This window comes from Rattus norvegicus, chromosome 4 (assembly GCF_021556685.1).
Source record: "Rattus norvegicus strain SHRSP/BbbUtx chromosome 4, alternate assembly SHRSP_T2T, whole genome shotgun sequence".
Lineage (NCBI taxonomy): Eukaryota > Metazoa > Chordata > Mammalia > Rodentia > Muridae > Rattus > Rattus norvegicus.
The window spans coordinates 31,164,411-31,187,672 of record NC_141537.1 but is presented as its reverse complement, the minus strand read 5'-3'; the positions used below and the strand labels follow the sequence as shown (position 1 = coordinate 31,187,672).

The 23,262-nt window shown below is 38.6% G+C and overlaps 1 protein-coding gene and 1 long non-coding RNA gene across 18 annotated transcripts in view; one reads left to right on the top strand and one right to left on the bottom strand.

The window, feature by feature from the left end:
* Ankib1 (ankyrin repeat and IBR domain containing 1) overlaps positions 1-23,262 on the bottom strand; it is a 123,940-nt gene that overhangs the window by 82,186 nt on the left and 18,492 nt on the right. For 10 of the 17 annotated variants that reach the window (XM_087658359.1, XM_087658361.1, XM_087658368.1 and 7 more), the window contains 2 exons: positions 4,818-5,090; positions 1,365-1,665 (listed from right to left, as the gene is read on the bottom strand). In XM_087658359.1, coding sequence (XP_087514485.1) covers positions 1,365-1,665; positions 4,818-5,005 — 489 coding nt within the window. In that variant the 5' untranslated portion in view covers positions 5,006-5,090. Of the gene's footprint in view, positions 1-1,364; positions 1,666-4,235; positions 4,378-4,817; positions 5,091-23,262 lie in introns of all 17 variants that reach the window. The other 7 variants (XM_087658360.1, XM_087658367.1, XM_087658362.1 and 4 more) reach the window with 3 other exon arrangements.
* On the top strand, positions 5,521-18,780 carry LOC147994729 (uncharacterized). Its single transcript, XR_015686352.1, has 4 exons — positions 5,521-5,709; positions 5,932-6,964; positions 16,440-16,611; positions 18,577-18,780. It is a non-coding gene; the product is annotated as an uncharacterized LOC147994729 (long non-coding RNA).

Sequence of the window (23,262 nt, the reverse complement as noted above, 5' to 3'; positions counted from 1 at the left end):
GATTGATTAACAAGTAACACATGGCAATAAATAGAAAACAAGATCACATAAGTTTAGGAAGTAACAAAAATGGATTTTTAGCTATGCTAATGAAGTTATGTGACTATAATCTTTAAAAATATATTTATAATTTGGTATCAACTTAAAAGTCTAATTAAATATTAAAGTTTTGATATATAATTTTAATTTTCTTTGTATCATTAAATATAAAGTACACACATTTTAGAACAAAGAGACTGATCCCATTTATAATGCATCCTTCTCATACTTAAATACATCTGTATGAAAGAAATCCCATCAGTCATAAGAATTGACATGACTGTTGTAGCTGAGGAAATATGGACCGTCATATGAACAGTAGTGACGACACTATCTACAGCTACTATAAGGACAGTGGCCAGGCCCTGCCTTCAGACTGCTCTACTCTAAAGGCCTTAATGGCTGACTCTGCCCTATAGAGAAAAAAAGGCCATGATCAGGCCACAGGATCCCACCAATCCCTGAGCTTGTCCCAAGACTGGGCTATAAAATCTCACCAATCCCAGACCATCCTGGAAAGTTCCATCCCACAATAAACCATAGAAAGTCTGCCTCCTGCTCAGTTCTTTGCTGCTTCCCTCATGAGCAGAGGCGGCCATCCTCTTGTTTTCCTAGTAAATCTCTTATGTGAGGCATGTTGTGCTGTGTGACTTTGTGATATTCCCTGACTCCCAATGGATACCTTTCCTGTTAGAGCTGTAACACAGTCACAACACCCAAGAAATCACAGGTTGAGTGATTTTTATCTAAACTTGGAAGATGCTTTATATATTAGTAATATATAATACTTATAAATTAAAATTCCCAAAATATAGTTTGAATTCAGGAATACTTGAATACCGATTCAACTGAAAAAAGACATTTTAAAGTCAAGGTTTTACAAAAGAGTACAACAAATGCATCCATCAACAGTTATCTAATAAACACATCAAGTAAAGATATAACATATCGATAGGTAATAGATGTTATCTTTCCCCCACATCCAAGATATGGAATTTTAGAAATTGGGTATTAAATTTTTCAGCAAACACAGACAGAACCCGTATTATTTTCAGTATATTTAGAGTATGTGGCTGACTGCTATCTTAGAAGATATCAATCATTACTCCTATTGATATTTAGTACATTATATTCCGAAAGGCTGGAAACCCGCACTTCGGTTGTTTTTCCCTGAAGCAGTGTAGTAACTTTACTTATGAAGGGTTTTGGTTCTTTTGGAATGATCAAAGAGGTGAGAATTGCTAGGACAAAGCAAACACTGGCTACCACATACTATCAACATACAATGTTCTAGCACAGCATATTGAAAAGAAAGCAGGTTTTACCTCCACACAGGCTTTCATCCCTGAGGCTGCAGCATAGTGAAGGGGTGTGTTCTTTTTGTTATCAACTGCATCAATAGCCGCTCTCTCATATTCACCCTGGTCAAGTTTTGCTCCTTTCCATCGTAAGATCATCTGCAGACAATCTGCCCTTCTGAAATCATCTTCCACAGGCCGTGCTAAGCGAGGATGAAGGGTTCCTTCAGATATCATGATTTGAGGTCCCATACACAACAAATGCATAGATGTTTCATTGTGCACATTCCGTTTATTTGGGTTTCCATCTCTACCAAAAAGAAAAGTCCTAAAATGGAAAGGAAGGATAAAAACAACTTTTTCCTACCTAAAAATACAGAGAAGATAACAGTTTTAAGGGTAAAGTCTACTTCAAAGCTAAAATTCCAGTTTCGATTGAGGTGAATGACTAGTTCATCCAATTAAGATGGACAGCCAGCAAAACAGCTTGGAAGGTAAACTGTCACATCAGGCTGACAACTGAGTTTCATTCACAGAACTCATGTAGCAGGACAGAAATGACTCTTCAAAGTTGTCCTCTGACCTCCACCATGAGCTGTGGCGCATGTAATGAAGGCATTCATGTGCATGAATCATACACATGCATGAGAGAAATAAACTTTAGTGCCTATGAAGCATATGAGACTATACAAGAAAAAGGGAAAAAGAAAAGACAAAAAGGAGGGGAGAGAGAGGATGTTATACAGCAAAAGTCTACTTTAAAAACATAATAAAAATTTAAAATAAAGGAAAAGTCCTAACATGGCATTATGAGACAAGGAACCTCAAAGATGCTGTCAGTTTATTTCCTGTTGGCCATCTAGTGCTGGGCACGGTTCTACCATTGAGAGTAGTTTGTTTCCCCAGTGAGACTCTCTTGGAGGAAGCCAAATCTTCATTTACAAACCGTTAGCAACTGGAGATTGCGTCTAGGTTAGGGATGAGGGCTTGTGTCCACTTCTTTAGCTCTAGAACCTCCAGATGAATTTTTATAGGACACAATCTGTCTTAACGTATTTTGGCTCAAGTTTAGTCTATGAACAAAATTTAGACTTTATAGTTTAGGAAGTGGAAAAGTAAGTTTAAATTGCCTTTTCAAATAATGACACTACACCAAACATCTAACAAATGGTGGACTATTTTACAGGTTGGGCTGAGCACGCTATTGTCCTTTATTTTCAGCATTCTGGCCTGCTATGATTTCTTTATCAATTGGTACTCTTTTGGAGGAAACTGTATGAACCAACTTTTTGTAGTGTTAATAAAAATTCTAACGTTTCAAGTAACATTTTTAACTTTTTAATCAATGAAGAATTTTAAAGAATCATATACAAATGTGAAATATATTTGATTCAGTGAGTTACAGATGTTGTCATCTTTTATTGTACAATAAATTACGTTGGGTTTTATTGCTACCAATTTATTAGAAAGTAAAAATTAGAAAGTTGTCATTCACTTGAAAGATCAAGCTTTATCATTAGCATCAAAGACTAGCAGTTGGTTTACTTGAATTAGTTTTAATTAGTTTTTGAGAAAATGTCAGCCTAGGGCCTCAGCTCTCATTCACCATTTGAAAGCAGCGCTGTATTGTAGTGAGAACCAATTAATAAAGAAATCATAACAGGCCAAATGCTGAAAATAAGCGCTCAGCTTTGATTGGGAAACAGAAAATCACAGGAGAGGAGGGGAAGAATGCAAGAGCCAGAGGACAAGGACTTGGACAGCAAAAAGGCGACTGTCACACTCACTCTCTAACTCACAAGAGCTGTGATCATCTGCAACTGTCACACTCACTCTTTAACTCACAAGAGCTGTGATCATCTGCAACTGTCACACTCACTCTTTAACTCACAAGAGCTGTGATCATCTGCAACTGTCACACTCACTTTAACTCACAAGAGCTGTGATCATCTGCAACTGTCACACTCACTCTAACTCACAAGAGCTGTGATCATCTGCAACTGTCACACTCACTCTAACTCACAAGAGCTGTGATCATCTGCAACTGTCACACTCACTCTAACTCACAAGAGCTGTGATCATCTGCAACTGTCACACTCACTCTAACTCACAAGAGCTGTGATCATCTGCAACTGTCACACTCACTCTTTAACTCACAAGAGCTGTGATCATCTGCAACTGTTGCACTCACTCTTTAACTCACAAAAGCTGTGATGATCTGCAACTGTCACACTCACTCTTTAACTCACAAGAGCTGTGATGATCTGCACGTGATTTGCACAAGGCTGGATCGTTCAGTATTTTACCAAGGATTGGGGAAGAGGCCATGAGGCCCTTCTCCTCTCAGGGGTCTGTTGTCAGTTAATGGTCCAAAGGGACCATAGCAGAACAGAACTCTTAAGGAGTGAGCGTGAAAATGAACAAAGAGGTCATTGTGTCTAGTCTATATTTTAGGCAGCATTTGTAGTATTTCTCAAGTCTCTGTACCAGTTGATTGACAGATCCATTTTGATTGACTCTTAGGTGAGGGAACACTGAACTGTCACTGTTTCCTTTTTAAACACAAAGCCTCTAGCTAGCTAATAATTTTATGTTTAACTGGTTATCTATTAATGACATTCCAGGAAGTTCAGAATGTCATACCAGAGCTAAGATGACTAGATTTCCAGCCTAGTAATGGGAGTCTGTAGTTTAGTCCTTAGTTTTGTAAATTCCAATAATAAGGTGTACTACCAGCTGTCTTTACTTTCACTTCTTTTATTTTTTTATTAATCATTCCATTTGTTTACATGTCAAATAATATCCCACATCCCAGTTACCCCTCCACCAACCCTCATCCCACATCTGCCCTTCCTCCCTCCCCTTTGCCTGTATGAGAGTGCTCCCCCATTCACCTACCACACTCTTCGGCCCCACCACTCAAGCATCCCTCAAGTCTCTCCGGGACCATTGCTGTTTCTTCAGGCAAGGCCATTCTCTGTTACATAACTATTTGAGCCATGTATCCCTCCAGGTACACTCTTTGTTTGGTGTCTAGACTCTGGGAAAACTGGATGGTCAGGACAGTACATTGTTCTTCCAAAGGGGTTGCCACCCCGCTCTGCTCCTCCAGTCCTTCAGCCTGCACCCCTACCAGGTTCCCGGTAATGCTAAGAGCCTTGAATTGTTCTTAATCTCCCTAAGCAAGTACTTTCCCTGTGGGAGATGACACTGCTCTGAGGTAGTCCCTTTGGCTATTGTACACTCTTACCCTTGAGAGTGCTCAACTTCCCTCTGTAATCTAATCTGTCTGTTTTCTACATTACAGTGCGGACAGAAATACATTCAAAGCAACAAGTATGTGTGAACTACCTTTACTATGAGAACTCAGAATAGACTGATTGTATAACATGGACATGTCTCAGAATTATATATTTTCAAAGATCATAAGCGTTTTCCTTTTCACTGATTACTTATCAATGGGTTTTAAGTAATACTTACCCTAATATCCTATTCATTCCATGTCTAGCAGCATAGTGTAATGGAGTGTTGTGCTGATAGGGCTCTCCATAAGATACATTTGGATCAAGGGATTCTTTTAGCTGAGGATTATTTTCATAGATTTGGCAAGCCAGGTTTTCATCACCATTGATGAGTGCTTTGCGGAATTTGGTGGTTGTATTTCCCATGTTTTGTTTTATTTTCTGATAGGCAGTGGCACTTTCTTTCTTCCTTCAGCCACTTCTGGAGTACTTCTACAACATGTTTCACATTCTAATGAAGGAGAAGTTATCAAATTAGACGGTAACACTGTAATTACAAAGCAGCATCCTAAAGAGACATTTTACAAATGTTAATAACATCTGGGAAGCAGATGAAGGGAATAAACACTATTACATGCTGCCAAATTTACTGTATTTTTAATGTTGCTAAAATTCAACTTTTACATTTTTTCATACAAAGACTATATAAGGTTGTACAGCTGTACTTTACCTAGAACAGTTATTTACACATATAAACGTTCCTCTTCCCAAGATCAGGAATCAGTTGTATTCAGCATATGGCTGAATAAAATGATGGCTAAATGAGGTCAATCCAGTGACCTCGAGAATGATCTAAAAGCAGTTGAGCACAGCTGGGGAGTTTTGCTGACTGGATCACTTGAAGTAGGCAGACCCACCCTTGGCCTGGGCCACGCCTTCTGGCAGCAGCCTAAGTGAAAGCACAAGAAGAAGGAAGCTGCTTTTGCTGCTCATCCTCACTCTTGCTGGCAAGTCAAATGGGAGACCAGCAGCTCTGTAGGAATACTCCTGAACTCTAGCACCAGACTGGAACTACTGAGGCACCCAGGTTCACTGACTGAATAACTAATGGACTCTTGATCTTCTAAAAGGTAAAAGGATAAGACATTATTGGACTACTAGGACTACAACCTGTAAGCCACTCTAATAAATCTCTCTCTCTCTCTCTCTCTCTCTCTCTCTCTCTCTCTCTCTCACGCACACACGCACACACGCACACACACACACACACACACGCACACACGCACACACGCACACACACACACGCACGCACACACACACACACACACACACGCACACACACACACACTCAGGCTAATTCTATCAGTTCTACTCCATAGAAAACCCAACTAAAACACAGTCCAGTTAATTATATACAGGTTTTATTAAGTCAATTTGTGAGTCACTTAAAAAAAACCCTGAAATTAAGAATTGCAAATTTTGGGCTACAGTTTGGGAAAGTGAAACTGCAAGTACTTACAAGAAAAAGACTTAAAATATACATACATGTTCAACTACACAGCTTATTGATACTCAAGATAATCACAGCAAACTAAGAAAATTGGTCAGATATAAGAAATGAAGATAATGATTATCCTATCTTTTAAAATCATTGAATACTCTTTTATAAAGGATCCAAAGCAAGGTTGAAAACATCAAATGTTTATGCACTCTGCAAGTGGGAAGAAGTCATGATGAGCATCAGATGGGCAATGAGGTGGGGAAGGGGAAAGTGAAACGAAAAGCAGATCTGAAATGTAAAATGTCATATTTGCTAACACTACTTTTAAGCTAGTGTTTTATTCCCTGAAAACGTCAAGTTCCCATCTGTACTGTAAGGAAAATGACTATATCTCAGACACAGGTATAAAGATTGTAAGAGAAGTTTATGTAGATTATCTATAATAGACCTTATTTAAAGGGTTCAATGCTAGAATATTGTATTTTACAAGGTAACCTTCCTGTATCTACTGTTAAATTACTGTTGCTGTGATGGGACTGTCCCCACAAAGACCCATGTGTCAGGTCATCAGCCTGTGAAAATACTACATGACATTGGGGAACCTGCCTGTAAAGAGGATCCCGAGACCCTAGCACCTTCTTGCTTCCCTGTGACCTTGAGGAAGACAGCATCCTCCACTGCATGCTCCCATCACACTGTACTGTGCCACCACAGGCCTTGATACTTCAGGTTCCGAAACTCTGCAACTGAGCAAAAGCCCTTCCTCCTTTTTCTCAAGTATTTTATCACAGTGGCAGAACTACAACGAACACCATTAACAACAAAGCAGACAGCACAAACAAGACCATACAAGGTATGAAAGAAAGAGCCCTCTGGAAGACTTGGTGAGTATGCATGGCTGTTAGACTCTAGCACTAAATAACAGGTAGTAAAACTGAAAACAGGTTGGGACAGATAAGGAACTTACGACTTAATCTAAATGGACAGATAATTAAAAGCTTTTCTACAGGGCAGGGATATAATTGTTTTATTTCTTAGGGAATATGTGAGAATATAGAAGGCAGAGAAGTAAATGCAGAGGATATATACATTACCCCTTTCATTCACTGACAGGTTGGCTACCCAAGCATAGGTATCACTTGAAAAATATTATTTATGCTGTACAATGAATTTTCTTCAGGACAATAACAATTTCAAAAAGAATACAACTTAAAAGATGGAAAACCCTTTCAGCTTCTTATAAAATAGTGGTTCTCAAATATGGCTATCCATCCTAGTAGCCTGGAAAATGTCAAAGAATCCTACTGGATAGATTAAAATCCCAGAAAGTGTGTCCAGGGGTTGTGGCTCTGATGTACCTAGGCTGTACGTAATATTGATGGTTAAAGCTCTTTGGCTGACTTCAATATACAGACATTACTGTTATAGTTTCCAACTAAATAACTATCAGGGTATGACATCAGCCAAGCCTATTTTAGAGACCAGAATTATGTGCTTAATACCGAATACATCTTCTGGTTCATCATTATCCTTAATGAGGCTGCAAATTAGGTATTAATTAATGTTTCTGCTACTGGTTTTTAATATTCTAAATATATAAATATATTCATAGTAATTTTAAAAAATATGAATGTTGACTTTCCCCCAAACAAAAACAAAACCCAGAGCCTAAGAATATAGCTGGGTTGGCAGCAAACTTATCCATCATGCACTAAGTCACAAGTTTGATTCCCAGCCCCCAAAACACCAGGTGTGGTGACATATATCTGTAATCCAGCAGTTGGGAGGAGGAGACAGAAGAGTCTGGAGTTCAAGGTCATACTAGGCTGCAAAATGAGGTAGGAAGACCTGTGGAACATGAGACCCTGATTGTAAAAAATGAACCACAAAGAAACCCAGCCTATTTACCTGAAGATTATCATTGTTATCTAACTATGTATGTCTATAAACATAAATACACTAATTTGTCATATACTTGCAAAAAGAGTTGTTGAGATTTTAGCCTGACATACTACTTCATAGTCTCATCTCAAGTTGAAGAAGCAAATCCTCTCCCACACGCTGCACTTTTCACCATATATTACAAATTCCTCTGGAATTTTTCAGGGACAACCTAGATTTTATTTTATTCTTCTGTTTAACAGAATGCAGAGTAGTAAATTCATTCTCTGTAAAGAATTTGTTTGTTGCCTATGACTCTAAGCATTTAACTATGGTGGCTTGTTGTGCTGCTGTGGGTAGCATCGCACTAAGAGGCCTACGCTAGCTTAGTGACCCTCCTTTGTCACCTCCAGAGTGCTGAGAATACAAGTATGTGTCACTGGCCTGGCTTAGGTACTCTAATAAGAACTCCATTCAGCTTACTGTATATATTTATTTATACAAATACAAAAGATATGTAGATTGTAAAGTATCTCTCTTAAGAATATGAAAACTTTCAGTTGTTGTGGCCTTAGAGCCTTTGATACAATGTTGCTCAATTATAAACATTTCATGAGTTGTTTATTAGACTAATGACATATTTCTTTGATTTGTATAAAAACATTAGCAAAATGTTTTACAGGAACAATAATTTACATCAAAGACATAAAAGAAAAACTAATAAAGCTATTGTATCTTGGAGGTACTTTAAATAGTTACTAGATAACTTTAAAAAATCAATACTCTAAATGTGCATTAAATATTACTGTTACTCAGGCTGAAAGGCATAATGGCATCGAAAACCTTTTTTGTGGCTTTGTTATTTTCAGTGCTGTTTCATTTTTAAAGTTTGATCAATAAGCCTGAAAGTCTGCACATCGTTTAAAAGCTTTAGTTCATGCCATTCAAATGCTCCTCAGAAGTCTTGAGGAGAATGCTGCCAGCTATGTCCTTGTGCTTTTTCGCAGGCAGAGCTCCTTTTTAATCCTCTGTTTAAATGAAATCCTTTAAGTAATATTTTCTAGGTAACATGTAATATTTCATAAATATATAAGTTGGATTTATAGTACATTTCTTTGGGTGGTGCTATTATAAATGCTACTTTAAAAAAAAAATCAAGGGGTGAGGAAATGGCTCAGTTGGTAACAAGCCTGCTGGGCAAGGCTCTCTAGCATACACGCACAAGTTGGACACGGCTATGCATGCATGCAACCCTAGCAGTCTGTGGGCAGAGCAGATTCTGAGATTACACCAGCTAGCAAGCCAGGACCAATCAATGAGCTTCAGTCTGGTGAGACTGTCTCTCACAACCTCAAGTGGAGAGCAATCAAGAAAGATACCCAACATCAAACTCTGGCTGTTACACACATCTGCAACATGTGCATCAGAGTGCTTTTGTACACACACTTACATGAACAACCCCCATACTCATTTTTTGCATACAGAGATATGATTCAACTTGCACTTTGGCCTTGCATCCTGTGAGCCTGCTAAATTCACTTCTTGGTCCTAAGGAAAATCTAGGATTTTCCAGGGGGAAGGGTATCTCTATCACTTATAAATAGTTTTATTCCTTTTACAGTACCAAAAACATAAAGTTTTTTTATTCATTAGAAGATTGAGGAGAAAGCTGTTAGCACTTATTCAAATAATGTCCCTAATATATCTAATAAGTAAATAAAGTGAACTTACAATTGAGACGCATGAGAGATCTGACCCAGGCTAACAACTCTCATAACATGCTAACATGATATAATCTGACACTAAAAAAAGATACTTATGGGCTGGAGAGATGGCTCAGCGGTTAAGAGCACCCGACTGCTCTTCCAGAGGTCATGAGTTCAATTCCCAGCAACCACATGGTGGCTCACAACCATCTGTAAAAGAGATCCGATGCCCTCTTCTGGTGTGTCTGAAGACAGCTACAGTGTACTTATATATAATAAATAAATAAATCAAAAAAAAAAAGATACTTATGTTCTACAGTATTCTCAGGAAAAGATGCTTAATGTCTATCCAAATGAAAAAAAATAGAGAAACAAGAATTGAGGCATTTTACAAAATTACTGGTGAAAAACTCTTCAAAGGTGTTAAGATCAATTAGGTGAGCAAAGACTGTACAAGCACTTACAGATTAGTGAAGACTAAGGATACATGACAACTAAATGCTATGCCCTAAATTATAAAGTGAAAAAGCAAGGCAGCATGTATAGATGCTAGCCCATGTTCTTGGGGATTGGTCTCAGACTGCTGGATATTGAAGCCCTCTAAGTAAAATTGCAGGTATTTGCAAATACTCACATATAATTTCTCAGTTCTTCCTTGAAGCCAGCTTTACTTTAATTTGTCGTATTTTATTATACTTTGTATACAGATTACCTGATGCTATATGGTATAATAGATTGAAAATAGTTTTAAGATTAGAACTAGTTTATAATTGGCAAGACTTTAAATATCAACTTTGGTTTTCTCATCTAGAAAATATTAACTGTCGAAAGCCATTTTAAAGATTAAACCTGACGAAGTATGTGAAGACCCCTACTTTATAAAAATGAGCACTACAACATAATCACTTTTCATCCAAGACTTAAGAAGCTCACTCATGAAAGGCATGCTATTTTTCTACATGAAAACTGTTATTAGTAGCATTAAATTTTATTCTTAAAATCAAAGAAATTGAAATACAGCTAAAATCATATTTAATAATAAACTTTTAAACATTCATGGCTATGACTATTTACTTGGTATAGTGGAGAGCTAAAAAGTGTGTGTGGAAACCCTTCATTGAAAGCACTTGAACTAGAGAGTGGCTCAGTAGTTAGAAGCACTTACTGCTCTTAATCCAAATTACAGTCTTTGTAACTCCAGTGATAAGAGATCCCTCTTCTAGCTTTCTCAAGGACACACATACGTATAGTATTCACTACTACAGAAACACATACAAATACACAAATAAAAATAAAAATAAGTATTTAAGCACCGAAGATATGGCTCAGCGGTTAAGAGCATCTTCTGCTCTTGCAGAAGACTTGTGTATGCATCTAGGTATCCATATTAAGTGGCTCACAACCATCTGTAACTCTAACTCCAAGGATTCTGAGGTCCTCTCTTGACCTTTGTAGGCATCTACACTCATATACAAATACCCACTCAAAGCCACATACACATTAGGAGAAACACAATTACAGTCTTTTCAAAAAAGTACTTATTAGTCTCACATCTCAAATTGATATCAGATAATGCTGGTCATTTAATAAGATACTAGTTGTTCCCAAAGACCATGAATATTTTGGTTTTTTGTTTTTCTACACAAAGTTTCTCTGTGTAACATTGGTTGTCCTAGAACTCTCTATAGACCACACAGGCCTTTAACTCAAGAAATCTATATGTCTCTGCTTCCCAAGTTCTGGGATTAAAGGCACGTACCACCACCACCACCACCACCACCTGGTAAGAGCATGAATTTTTAAGCTAAAATAAATTGTATTCATCAAAACTTCTTGATATTTCCCCTACTCTTTTTGTAGTTTTAAGAATCACCTTTCCTGGATAAGTCTATCAAGCAACTTTCTGCAAAGACAACTCTGTCTTACAGCAAATGGTGACCGTCAACAGTAAAACACAACTTGATCAACCTGATAGAGTACATTGGATTAACAGACACTAGGGACCCCAGTTCCAATGTGTAAATGTGCATCACACCTCCTGCATCTACATCTCAGAGAACATGTTGGAAGAGGGAGCAGAAAGGCTGTAAGAATCAGAAATACTAGATGGCCTACCATGAAACATTCTCTCCTCGAAATGGCTGCATAAATATGACTGGAACAATGACAATATCAACGGACATGTTTACATGGAAGGGGAAAATTTTGTTAGGTCCCATTCCTAAACAAAGAAACAACTAATGGCTGTTAGGAAAAAGAGAATTAGCCTCTCCCAGGAATGAGCCCCATTACTGGTTGTCCAATATAGAAGAGTTAGGCCCCAAACCATATACACATAAACAAAAACGGAGTCAGCAGGTTGTGTGTTTACATACGTGTGTGTGTGTGTGTGTGTGTGTGTGTGTGTGTGTGTGTGTGTGTAACAATGATAAGAGGTATTAACCTTAGGGGAGGTACTTGAGGAACGACAGTTGGGAAGAGATGAAGGGAGGAAAGAGAATGGGTAAGTGACATAATTCTATTTAAATTAAAAACTTTTCTTTGAAAGAGCTGAGATATTAGGCTAGGTATAGAGGCAGAGGCAGGTGGATCTCTCTGAGTTTGAGGACAGCTTGGTCTAGACAGCAAGTTTCAAGTCAATTGGAGCAACAGAATTAGTCCCTGTCCCAAAACAGCCAAAAAGAACCTGAGATGTCAAATACCGGAGAACTGATATTTGGGAAAGTATATGAGGATTTCAGGGACAAGGATTTCAGGGACAAGTGAGAGATATGGCTCAGCAGTTAAGAGCACTTGCTACTCTTGCAAAGACTGAATTCAGTTCCCAGTATATACTGATGGCTAAAAGCCATCCATAATTCCAGTTCCAGAGGATGCAACAGTCTCTTCTGGATTCTACTGATACACAGACATACTTGCAGACAGCACACACATACATAAAGATAAATAGTTTTTAAAAAATTATTTGGGGAACAATAATACAAAGTGCTATTTCAAAATATTGGAATAATGACAAAACCAAATTTACACAATATCTTTCTACAAATCCAGCACTACAAAGGATAATAAAGGGTAAAGCACAACATAAGGAGGCAAGCTATACCCTAGAAGAAGCAAGAAACTAATCGTCTTGGCAACAAAACAAAGAGAAGAAAAGCACACAAACATAACCTCACATCCAAATATGAATATAACAGAAAACAATAATCACTATTCCTTAATATCTCTCAACATCAATGGCCTCAACTCCCCAATAAAAAGACATAGATTAACAAACTGGATACGCAACGAGGACGCTGCATTCTGCTGCCTATAGGAAACACACCTCAGAGACAAAGACAGACACTACCTCAGAGTGAAAGGCTGGAAAACAACTTTCCAAGCAAATGGTCAGAAGAAGCAAGCTGGAGTAGCCATTCTAATATCAAATAAAATCAATTTTCAATTAAAAGTCATCAAAAAAGATAAGGAAGGACACTTCATATTCATCAAAGGAAAAATCCACCAAGATGAACTCTCAATCCTAAATATCTATGCCCCAAATACAAGGGCACCTACATACGTAAAAGAAACCTTACTAAAGCTCAAAACACACATTGCACCTCACACAATAATAGTGGGAGATTTCAACACACCACTCTCATCAATGGACAGATCATGGAAACAGAAATTAAACAGAGACGTAGACAGACTAAGAGAAGTCATGAGCCAAATGGACTTAAAGGATATTTATAGAACATTCTATCCTAAAGCAAAAGGATAAGGGAAATGCAAATCAAAACAACCCTGAGATTTCACCTCACACCAGTGAGAATGGCTAAGATCAAAAACTCAGGTGACAGCAGATGCTGGCGAGGATGTGGAGAAAGAGGAACACTCCTCCATTGTTGGTGGGATTGCAAACTGGTACAACCATTCTGGAAATCAGTCTGGAGGTTCCTCAGAAAATTGGACATTGAACTGCCTGAGGATCCAGCGATACCTCTCTTGGGCATATACCCAAAAGATGCCCCAACATATAAAAAAGACACGTGCTCCACTATGTTCATCGCAGCCTTATTTATAATAGCCAGAAGCTGGAAAGAACCCAGATGCCCTTCAACAAAGGAATGGATACAGAAAATGTGGTACATCTACACAATGGAATATTACTCAGCTATCAAAACCAACGGCCTTACGAAATTCGTAAGCAAATGGTTGGAACTGGAAAATATCATCCTGAGTGAGCTAACCCACTCACAGAAAGACATACATGGTATGCACTCATTGATAAGTGGCTATTAGCCCAAATGCTTGAATTACCCTAGATCCCTAGAACAAAGGAAACTCAAGACGGATGATCAAAATGTGAATGCTTCACTCCTTCTTTAAATGAGGAAAAAGAATACCCTTGGCAGGGAAGGGAGAGGCAAAGATTAAAACAGAGACTGAAGGAACACCCATTCAGAGCCTGCCCCACAGCTGGCCCATACATATACAGCCACCCAATTAGACAAGATGGATGAAGCAAAGAAGTGCAGACCGACAGGAGCCGGATGTAGATCGCTCCTGAGAGACACAGCCAGAATACAGCAAACACAGAGGCGAATGCCAGCAGCAAACCACTGAACTGAGAATAGGAACCCCGTTGAAGGAATCAGAGAAAGAACTGGAAGAGCTTGAAGGGGCTCGAGACCCCATATGTACAACAATGCCAAGCAACCAGAGCTTCCAGGGACTAAGCCACTACCTAAAGACTATACATGGACTGACCCTGGACTCTGACCTCATAGGTAGCAATGAATATCCTAGTAAGATCACCAGTGGAAGGGGAAGCCCTGGGTCCTGCTAAGACTGAACCCCCAGTGAACTAGATTGTTGGGGGGAGGTCGGCAATGGGGGGAGGATGGGGAGGGGAACACCCATATAGAAGGGGAGGGGGAGGGATTAGGGGGATGTTTGCCCGGAAACCGGGAAAGGGAATAACACTTGAAATGTAAATAAGAAATACTCGTTAATAAAAAAAAAAAAAAAAAAGAAAAAGTAAAAAAAAAAAAAAAGAAAGAAAAATATTGGAATAACATAAAATCTATGTAGTTGGTTTAGGAAATGACTTCAGACAACCAAGTTGAATTTGACTAGTAAGAAAGCCTTCAAGGGCCAGAGAGATGGCTCCGTGTGAAGGTGCAGGCTGCCACACCCAAAACCTGAGTTTAATTTCCAAGCAAAAAATTGGTGAAAGCAGAGAACTGACCGACTCTAGAAAGTGTTGTCTTCTGACCTCCACATACATGCCATGGCATACTTGTGTGCACACATGCATAAGTAAATGGAATACCTTTTCTTTTAAAGAAAACCTTTCAGACATATGACTGCAAACAGGCAAGGGTCTCTTGAATGGTTTTGTATTTCATCCTCATGACAGTGAGTCCCTATACATGTCTGACTTTTCAACATGTAATTTAAAAAAATTATCTGTATTGATAATTTTGCCTTTATATGTCTGAGCACCTTGCCCATGCAGCACCAGTGGAGGCCAGAGGAGGGCATCAGATCTCCTGGAAGTGGTTGTGAGCTGTTGGTGCTGGGGATTGAACCGGTGTCTTGTAGAAGAGCGGCCAGTGCTTGTAACTGTGGAGCCATCTCTCCAGCCCCAGCAAACAACTCTTCAGCTGAAACATTCATTTAACAGATTTCACAGATTTAAGCTGCTATATCTTTTTATAAACAAAGAACTCTGCTGGAATGCAAACATCAATTACCACAAGGAAAGGTATAGTTTAAATGTCACATCTATACTGCTTAAATGTTAACTTGCATTCGTCAGAATTAAACAAGATATTTGTATATATCTTTAAAAGAAAACTGAGATTCTTATACACACTGCTTTTGAAAAGGGAACTATAACAAAATTATGGGCATACAACTGATGGCCTTTAAATCATTCTCAGATTTTTCTCCTAGACGGAAGACCATTAGCTTTTAAACATTCATGGCTTATTGTTGTTTAATTCTTTGGATTGTTAGAGTATAGGGAATTCACTTTATATGACTTTCATGTAGGAAAAGGGAATACATATGGGTTTGTGAACCATACAACTCTGTTATAATCCTTCACTGTCATGCTATTGCTCCTAAGCCATAAGACTAATAAAATTTTATTTATAAAACAGGCTGAGGCTGAGTACAGTGGCACATGCCTATAATTTCAGCACTGAAAGGCAAAAGTCAGAGGATCAGGAGTTCAAGACCAGCATCAGCTACATAGTAAACTGATGCCAGTAGAAACTTGTGAGACCCAACGTGGTGGCTAGTTTTACTTCAACTTAATATAAGCTACAGTCATGTAAAAGGAGGGAGAAAATGCCTCCATAGGCAAGCCTGTAGATCATATTCTTATTGATCTATGTAAAAGGACTAGCTGACTGTGGGTGGTACCACCCTGGCTGGACTGGTGGTTCTGGCTTCTGTAAGAAAAAAGGCTGAAAAAGCCATAAGGAACAAGCCAGTAAGCAGCACCCTTCATGGCTTCTGCATCAGATCCTGCCTTCAGGTTCCTGCCCTGTTTGAGTTCCTGTCTTGGCTTCCCTCAAAAAACTGTGTAAGCCTTCTTCTCCAAGTTGCTTCTGGCTTTATTGAAGCAAAAATTAAGGCACTCCATTTCAAAAACACAAAAACAGGCCAACATAGTTTGGAGAATGGACCATAGTTTACTGACACCTGGTTTGGTAAATTCTAATTCTATTATAAATTCTATTATTAAATTTTCTCTGTACCTCAATTCCTTCCCCAGTAAGACAGAAAGAACAACATCATGTTCTGGGATGTTTGTGATCACACGCATGCTTGCCTGGTGTCCACAGAGGCAGAGGCGGGTGTTGGATCCCTTCAAACTGGAGGCACAGATGACTATGAGCTGCCACGTGGACACTGAGAAGTGTACTCAGGTTCTCCAGGAGCATCAGGTACTCTTACCCACTGAGCCACGCTCTGCATCTCCTAGAATGTTCATCTTAACGTGTGACACACAGTAAACACTCCATGATACTTTTCCTATCAGGATTTTCAAGCAATTGGTGGTTAGTTGCTGCTTTCAAAGAAGATACTTATTCTTTTTCCCCCTTTCTTTCTTTAAAGAAAATGAACCTAAAAGAAGCCATCATCTCTATGTTCTGTATCAAAATGATGGAGAGCAGGTAGTCTAGACTTGTCACTGAGCACCTGTTAAGAAGCTTCTTTTTTAATTTTCTTCTAAACAAAGGCTTCTTTCATTTCTGTTACTTTCTCCATTGCTGGTGGTGTCAATGCAGATCTTCCCTGTGTAACTGCGGTGACAGGTACTAACTGAAAGGGTCACACACTTGGTAAGCACAAAGCCAGAGCAGTGAGTAAGAAACTCTGATTGGGAAATGTTGTTAAAAGCCAACACTGTAGTTTAGCTTGCCAGACTGCAGATTAGGGTTGGAAACAAATATAGCTTCGCTCTTGTTAGCTTCCTGGAAGTTCACGTATTCCAAAGTCTACAGTAGAATTTTCTGTATTTAGGAAAATGAACAGAATTAGGAAAAGTCCTTTAAAGATGAAAGTAACCTCCCTATAATAATCACTGTAGAGCTCAAATTTGCCTTGCTGTTCAGCATCACATTATGGTAGCATTCAAAATAAAATGACTGCATAAACACAACAGAATTATCAGAGTAGCAATTAAAAAGTTGATTATTTTAATTCCCTAAATCTTTCCAGTAAGTAGGAAAGGAGACAATCTAATATATCCTGCCTCCTTTGGAGCATCATTTAGACTGACATGGCTGTCACAGTGTGTGAAGGGTGCTGTAGTTAGAAAGGAAAGAGAGTAAAACAGCTGCAGGCAGCTGACTGGTGCTTTCTGCCACATGGGTAAAGAACACAGAACACAGCATGATGCCCACGAGTGGAAATGGCGGGCTTGGCACACAGGAACTGTAGGAGGCAAACAACCGTCTTCTCTAGTCCCTGTCAAAGGACCACAGCCTTTTGTATGCTGACTTTTCAGATACTCAAGATACTCTTTGTTTTATCCTTCCTGTCAATTACTTCTCAAACTCTAAGTTTGTCACTAAACACACTAGTATTTCAGGCTTTAGTGCTTATGGTACTGTTAGCAAACATTTGATTTTGGTAATTTTAGAATTTCTGATTATTCAGTATTGTTTGGTTTCATATTTTTAATACCATATTGTTCTAATTTAAAAAATAAGTATAGTGGTGGCCCATGCCTTTAATCCCAGCACTAGAGAGACAGCAGTAAGAAGATCTCTGTGAGGCTAGCCTGGTCTACAGAATGAGTTCTAGGGCAGCCAGAGCTACACAGGGAAAACCTGGCTTGAAAAACAAAAAGGGAAAAAAACTTAAAATAAGTACAAATATTTAACTGAAAGTGCTGTGAGGATCAGAAGTCAAGGGCTCAAATTGATACATTTTAGACAAAGATAAAATTTCTATGGAGGAAAAAGCAAAGTAAACTGTTAGCCTGTACATACATTTTTTGAGGGGAAGCGGGAAAGGGGCTAAGGAGCTCACACTTGCTAAGTAAGCACTCTACCACTGAGCTACACTCCTAGTCTTTAACACTAAATCCATCATAGTCAATTAAAGAAATAGATAAACATAAACACTTTATATTGAAGTTTAGGAATTTGTCAAATATTTTTTAATTTTAAAAATATTAACTTTAATAATTTGTAGTGTTTAATGCTTAAAAATTTTAAAAAGTATATTATAAAACTAAGAATTTATATTCGAAAGACCTTAATTTCTCCCTAACTTATCTTTACTAATGATATATAATTAAGTTTTCTAAATAGTTTTTTAAATTGATTTCCTTTCTAATGCTAACCATATAGAACAAATAGATTTGCTTCAACACAAATTATTTATATTTTCTTTATTAGAAAATATTTTATGGGCTGGAGAGATGGCTCAGCGATTAAAAGCACTGACTGCTCTTCCAGAGATCCTGAGTTCAATTCCTAGCAACCACAAGGTGGCTCACAACCATCTGTAATGGAATCTGATGTCCTCTTCTGGTGTGACTGAAGACAGCAACAGTGTACTCATATATGTTAAATAAATAAATCTTTAAAAAAAAAAAAAAAGCTTAAACCACAACACCTAGTTAATTTTTTAAAAAGAAGAAAATATTTCATTCCACCACCCAATGTTTTATGAGGTTTTATTCATTTTTGTTTTATGTGTATGGGTGTTTTAGCAGCATGGGTATATCTTTGCACCACATACATCCAGAGATCAGAAGAGGGTGTCACAACCTCTAGAACTAGAGTTATGGATGGTTCTGAGCTGCCATTGGGTGTGTGGGTCCAGCTTGTCATAAAGGTTCTCTAAAAGAGGAGACAGTGCTATTAACCACTGAGCCATTTCTCTAGCAACCCTATCCAATCTTTCAAAGCCAATAAGTCTTATTAGCTCTGCTGTGTCCTCTGCTGTAACATATTCTTAAAATTAGTATTGTTATAGGTGTCAAGAGTGCAAAACACCCTAATCAATGGAACCTTTTCTTTCATTGTTCTGCTCAACTTAAATGAATTTATGAAGCTAAATTAAGCTGAAATTGTAATATCAGCATTATTTGTCTAAGGACATTCTACCATATTATAAAGAGGAAAGCTGACATAGTACATTTGGGCCAGCTATGTTTAAGAAGGTCAGCCTGTTGCTGGTATCTGGTTTGCTGAATTTCAGAATTCCAATCATTTCTTCCTTACAATGGCTCAGTGTATCTACATTGCTTATTAAAAACAATGTAATATGAGGACTGGAGATGTGGCTCAGCACTTAAGAACACTGGCAGCTCTTCCAGAGGACCTGAGTTCAATTCCCAGCACCCATATAGCAGACTACAACTGTCTTTAAATCCAGTTCCAGGGGATCTGACACCCTCACATAGATACTACAATGCATAGAAAAAATAAAAACAAATGAACCACTTTAAAAAATGTACTTAATTAAAAGAGAAAAACACAGTAGATTGGAGAGATGGTTCAGCAAGCACAGGTACTCACCACTAGGCCTGACAACTTCTCCATGATGGATGAAGAGGGCCAACACCTGCAATGTGTCTTCTGACCCATACACAGGAGCACGCACGCGGGCACGCATGCATGTGGACACATGAATTATCATGTAAAATATAGTACATACTAAATAACTGCTTCTCTTCTGGGCATGACCTTCAGTAGAAGCTGTGGATACTGGGTTCCTGATGAGCTTCCCTGGTAGTTTACATTTCATGTATGCTGTCACAAGTCAGGGTTAGAGGAATTGAGTAGATCTGTGCCATTCCAAAGGGAGGATTCCAAGAAGCTTGGGCTTATGTGTATCTCCCCCGAGGGTGGTCTTCTCTAATTCTGCCTTGAATCTTTCTTCTGTAATCAATTTCAGCTTTGAGTAACATGCTAGGTGCTATGGGTCTGAATCACTGAAGTGGGGACTTGATTTGTGTATCTTGCAGGGTTAGGATATAGGGTCAACTTGTTCCCCAAAGTAGTCAAAATGTTAAATCAGAAAAAAAAAATAAATCAAATCACAGAACTGAAGTAAAGCTAAGGATCAACTTAGAGGAAAAGGTTTCTGCGGTCTAGATGAACTGTATCAGCTACCCCCGCCTCCTTTGTGACTTGGCCAGGATAACAGTTATGCCAGAACTCATCTCTACAGCACTCAACTGCTAACCTAGGGGTACAAACTTTACTGCTAGATATTTCAGTAAATTCGCAATGAGAAAAGAAAATGTCACAAAATTCTTTTTATTTGTGATTACTGTATCTCCATGTAAGATAAAACTGATATAAGCTGTTGTAACTTCATAAATGCTAGTCCCATTCAGGAAAAGCTGAACAGAATAGAAAACCAAAAGTTGTTTTGGTTGCTGATACACAAAAGGCTGGTTGCTAGCACTTCTACAAGTATGAACTTACAGGTCATAACTGTCCAGTCTGGACTCACTGTCTGCTACATGGCTGTTTTAGCCTCAGTGTTCACTCTGCTGAAATGAAAATAGGCACTGACTCAATGCCCGTAACACAGACTCTGAGGCTGTTCAGACTTAGGACAATCCTCTATGAGACTTAAACTATGAGAAACATCAATGATGCAGGCTGGATTGCCTGGCTCAAATCCAGATGCCACAGGAAAGAGCGGATTCCCTGATGGAACGATCTGGTTTTGGGCTGCTGATCAATTTTGTATTTTAAATACAAGACAACTGCATGTCTAATTTGTCATTCTTGCAAGCTGGGAAGGGCATATAACAATAAGTATGGCCATATGGCTTATAAAATCCCTATCACAAGCTATCGTAATGAAAGGGATTATTTCTCCTTTTATACAAAAACTTAATTTGGGCCGGAGAGATGACTCATTGGTTAAGAGCACTGGCTGCTGAATTCAATTCCCAGCAACCACATGGTGGCTCACGACCATCTGTAATGGGATCCGATGCCCTCTTCTGCTGTGTCTGAAGACAGGGACAGCTTACTCACATACATAAAATAAATAAATAAATCTTTTAAAAAAAACTTAATTTAAGGTAAAGGGAAAGTTTTAACATGAGAGGAAATACCTATAATCTGTAGAAAGTATGCTGCAGAAACAGGACATGAATTTGACAGGTACACAATCTAAAAACTATACAATATGATTACATTTGTAATGTGATTTCAATTTTTAATTTATCAATTTTACAAGCTGACAATCATATTCCTTTGTAAAACAAGGAACTACAAATATCTTCCTCAGTTGTATTCTAATATATTTTTAAGTACCTAGCAACCATTAATTCCTTTCTCTTTCAAGAGCAACTCAACTATTCTGAAGAAATTCACTCTCTCATAATTATGGCATAATGTTTAGGACATTTACTACAGAGTAGAACAATTCACTGGAGAAACAATAGTTTCCTAAAGAGGATGAGCACACTTGGATCAGACTATCATTGATACTTATGTATTATACTAAACAAACAAAAAAGGGCTGCAGAGATGGCTTAGGAGATAAAAGATGTGCCCCCCAAACATGATAGCCTGATGCCCTGAGTTCAAGTAACGGAACCAATTTAAATGAGAAAGGATCTACCTCACAAAGGTATCCTCTGAACGTTATATGTACTCAGGCCAGGAATGTCAGTCACATACATATACAACAATAACAACAATAATAAATAGAATTATTTTGGAGAAAGGGTCTCACTGTATAGTTCTGGTTGGTCTTTTTTTTTTTTTTTGCTATTTTTTATTTACATTTCAAATGTTATTCCCTTTCCCCCATTTCCTGTCCATAAGCCCCCTTTCCCATCTCCCCACCCCCTTCTTCTATTGAGGGTATACCTCTCCCCAACCCCCACTTCTCACCTCCCCGCCCTGACATTCCCCTGCACTTGGGGGTCCAGCCTTGGCGGGACCAAGGAATTCTCCTCCCAGTGGTGCCCAACAAGGCCATCCTCTGCTACATATGCAGCTGGAGCCATGGGTCTGTCCATGTGTACTCTTTGGGTAGTGGTTTAGTCCCTGGGAGCTGTGGTTGGTTGGTATTGTTGTTCTTATGGGGTTGCAAAAACCCTAACTCCTTCAATCCTCCAATGGAGACCCTGTTCTCAGTTTGGTTTACTACTAGCATTCGCCTCTGTATTTGTCACGGTCTGGCTGAGCCTCTCAGGAGACAGCTATATCAGGCTCCTGTCAGCATGCATTTCTTGGCTTCATCAATATTGCCTAGATTTCATGGCGATACACACACACACACACACACACACACACACACACACACACACACACACACACGGGCTGGATCCCCAGGTGGGGCAAACTCTGAATAACCATTCCTTCAGTCTCAGCTTCAAACTTTGTCTCTCCATATGTCCTCCTATGAATATTTTAGTTCCCCCTTTTAAGAAATACTGAGGCATCCAACTTTGGTCATCCTTCTTCTTGAGCTTCATGTGGTCTGTAGATTGTATCTTGGATAATTCGAGCTTTTGAGCTAATATCCACTTAATCAGTGAGTGCATACCAGGTGTGGTTTTTTTGTTTTTTGGGTTTTTTTTTTTTTTTTTTTTTTTTTTTGTGATTGGGTTACCTCACTCAGGATGATATTTTCCAGTTCCATCCATTTGCCTATGTATTTCATGAAGTCATTGTTTTTAATATTTAATAGTACTCCATTGTGTAAATGTACCACATTTTCTATATCCAGCTTCTGGCTATTATAAATAAGGCTGCTATGAACATAGTGAAGCATGTGTCTTTGTTGTATGTTGGGGCATCTTTTGGGTATATGCCCAGGAGTGGTATAGCTGGGTCCTCAGGTAGTGGAATGTCCAATTTTCTGAGGAACCTCCATACTGATTTCTAGAGAGGTTATACCAGTCTGCAATCCCACCAACAATGGAGGAGTGTTCCTCTTTCTCCACATCCTCACCAGCATCTGCTGTCACCTGAGTTTTTGATCTTAGCCATTCTCACTGGTGTGAGGTGAAATCTCAGGGTTGTTTTGATTTGCATTTCCCTAATGACTAAGGATGTTGAACATTTCTTTAGGTGTTTCTCAGCCATTCGGCATTCCTC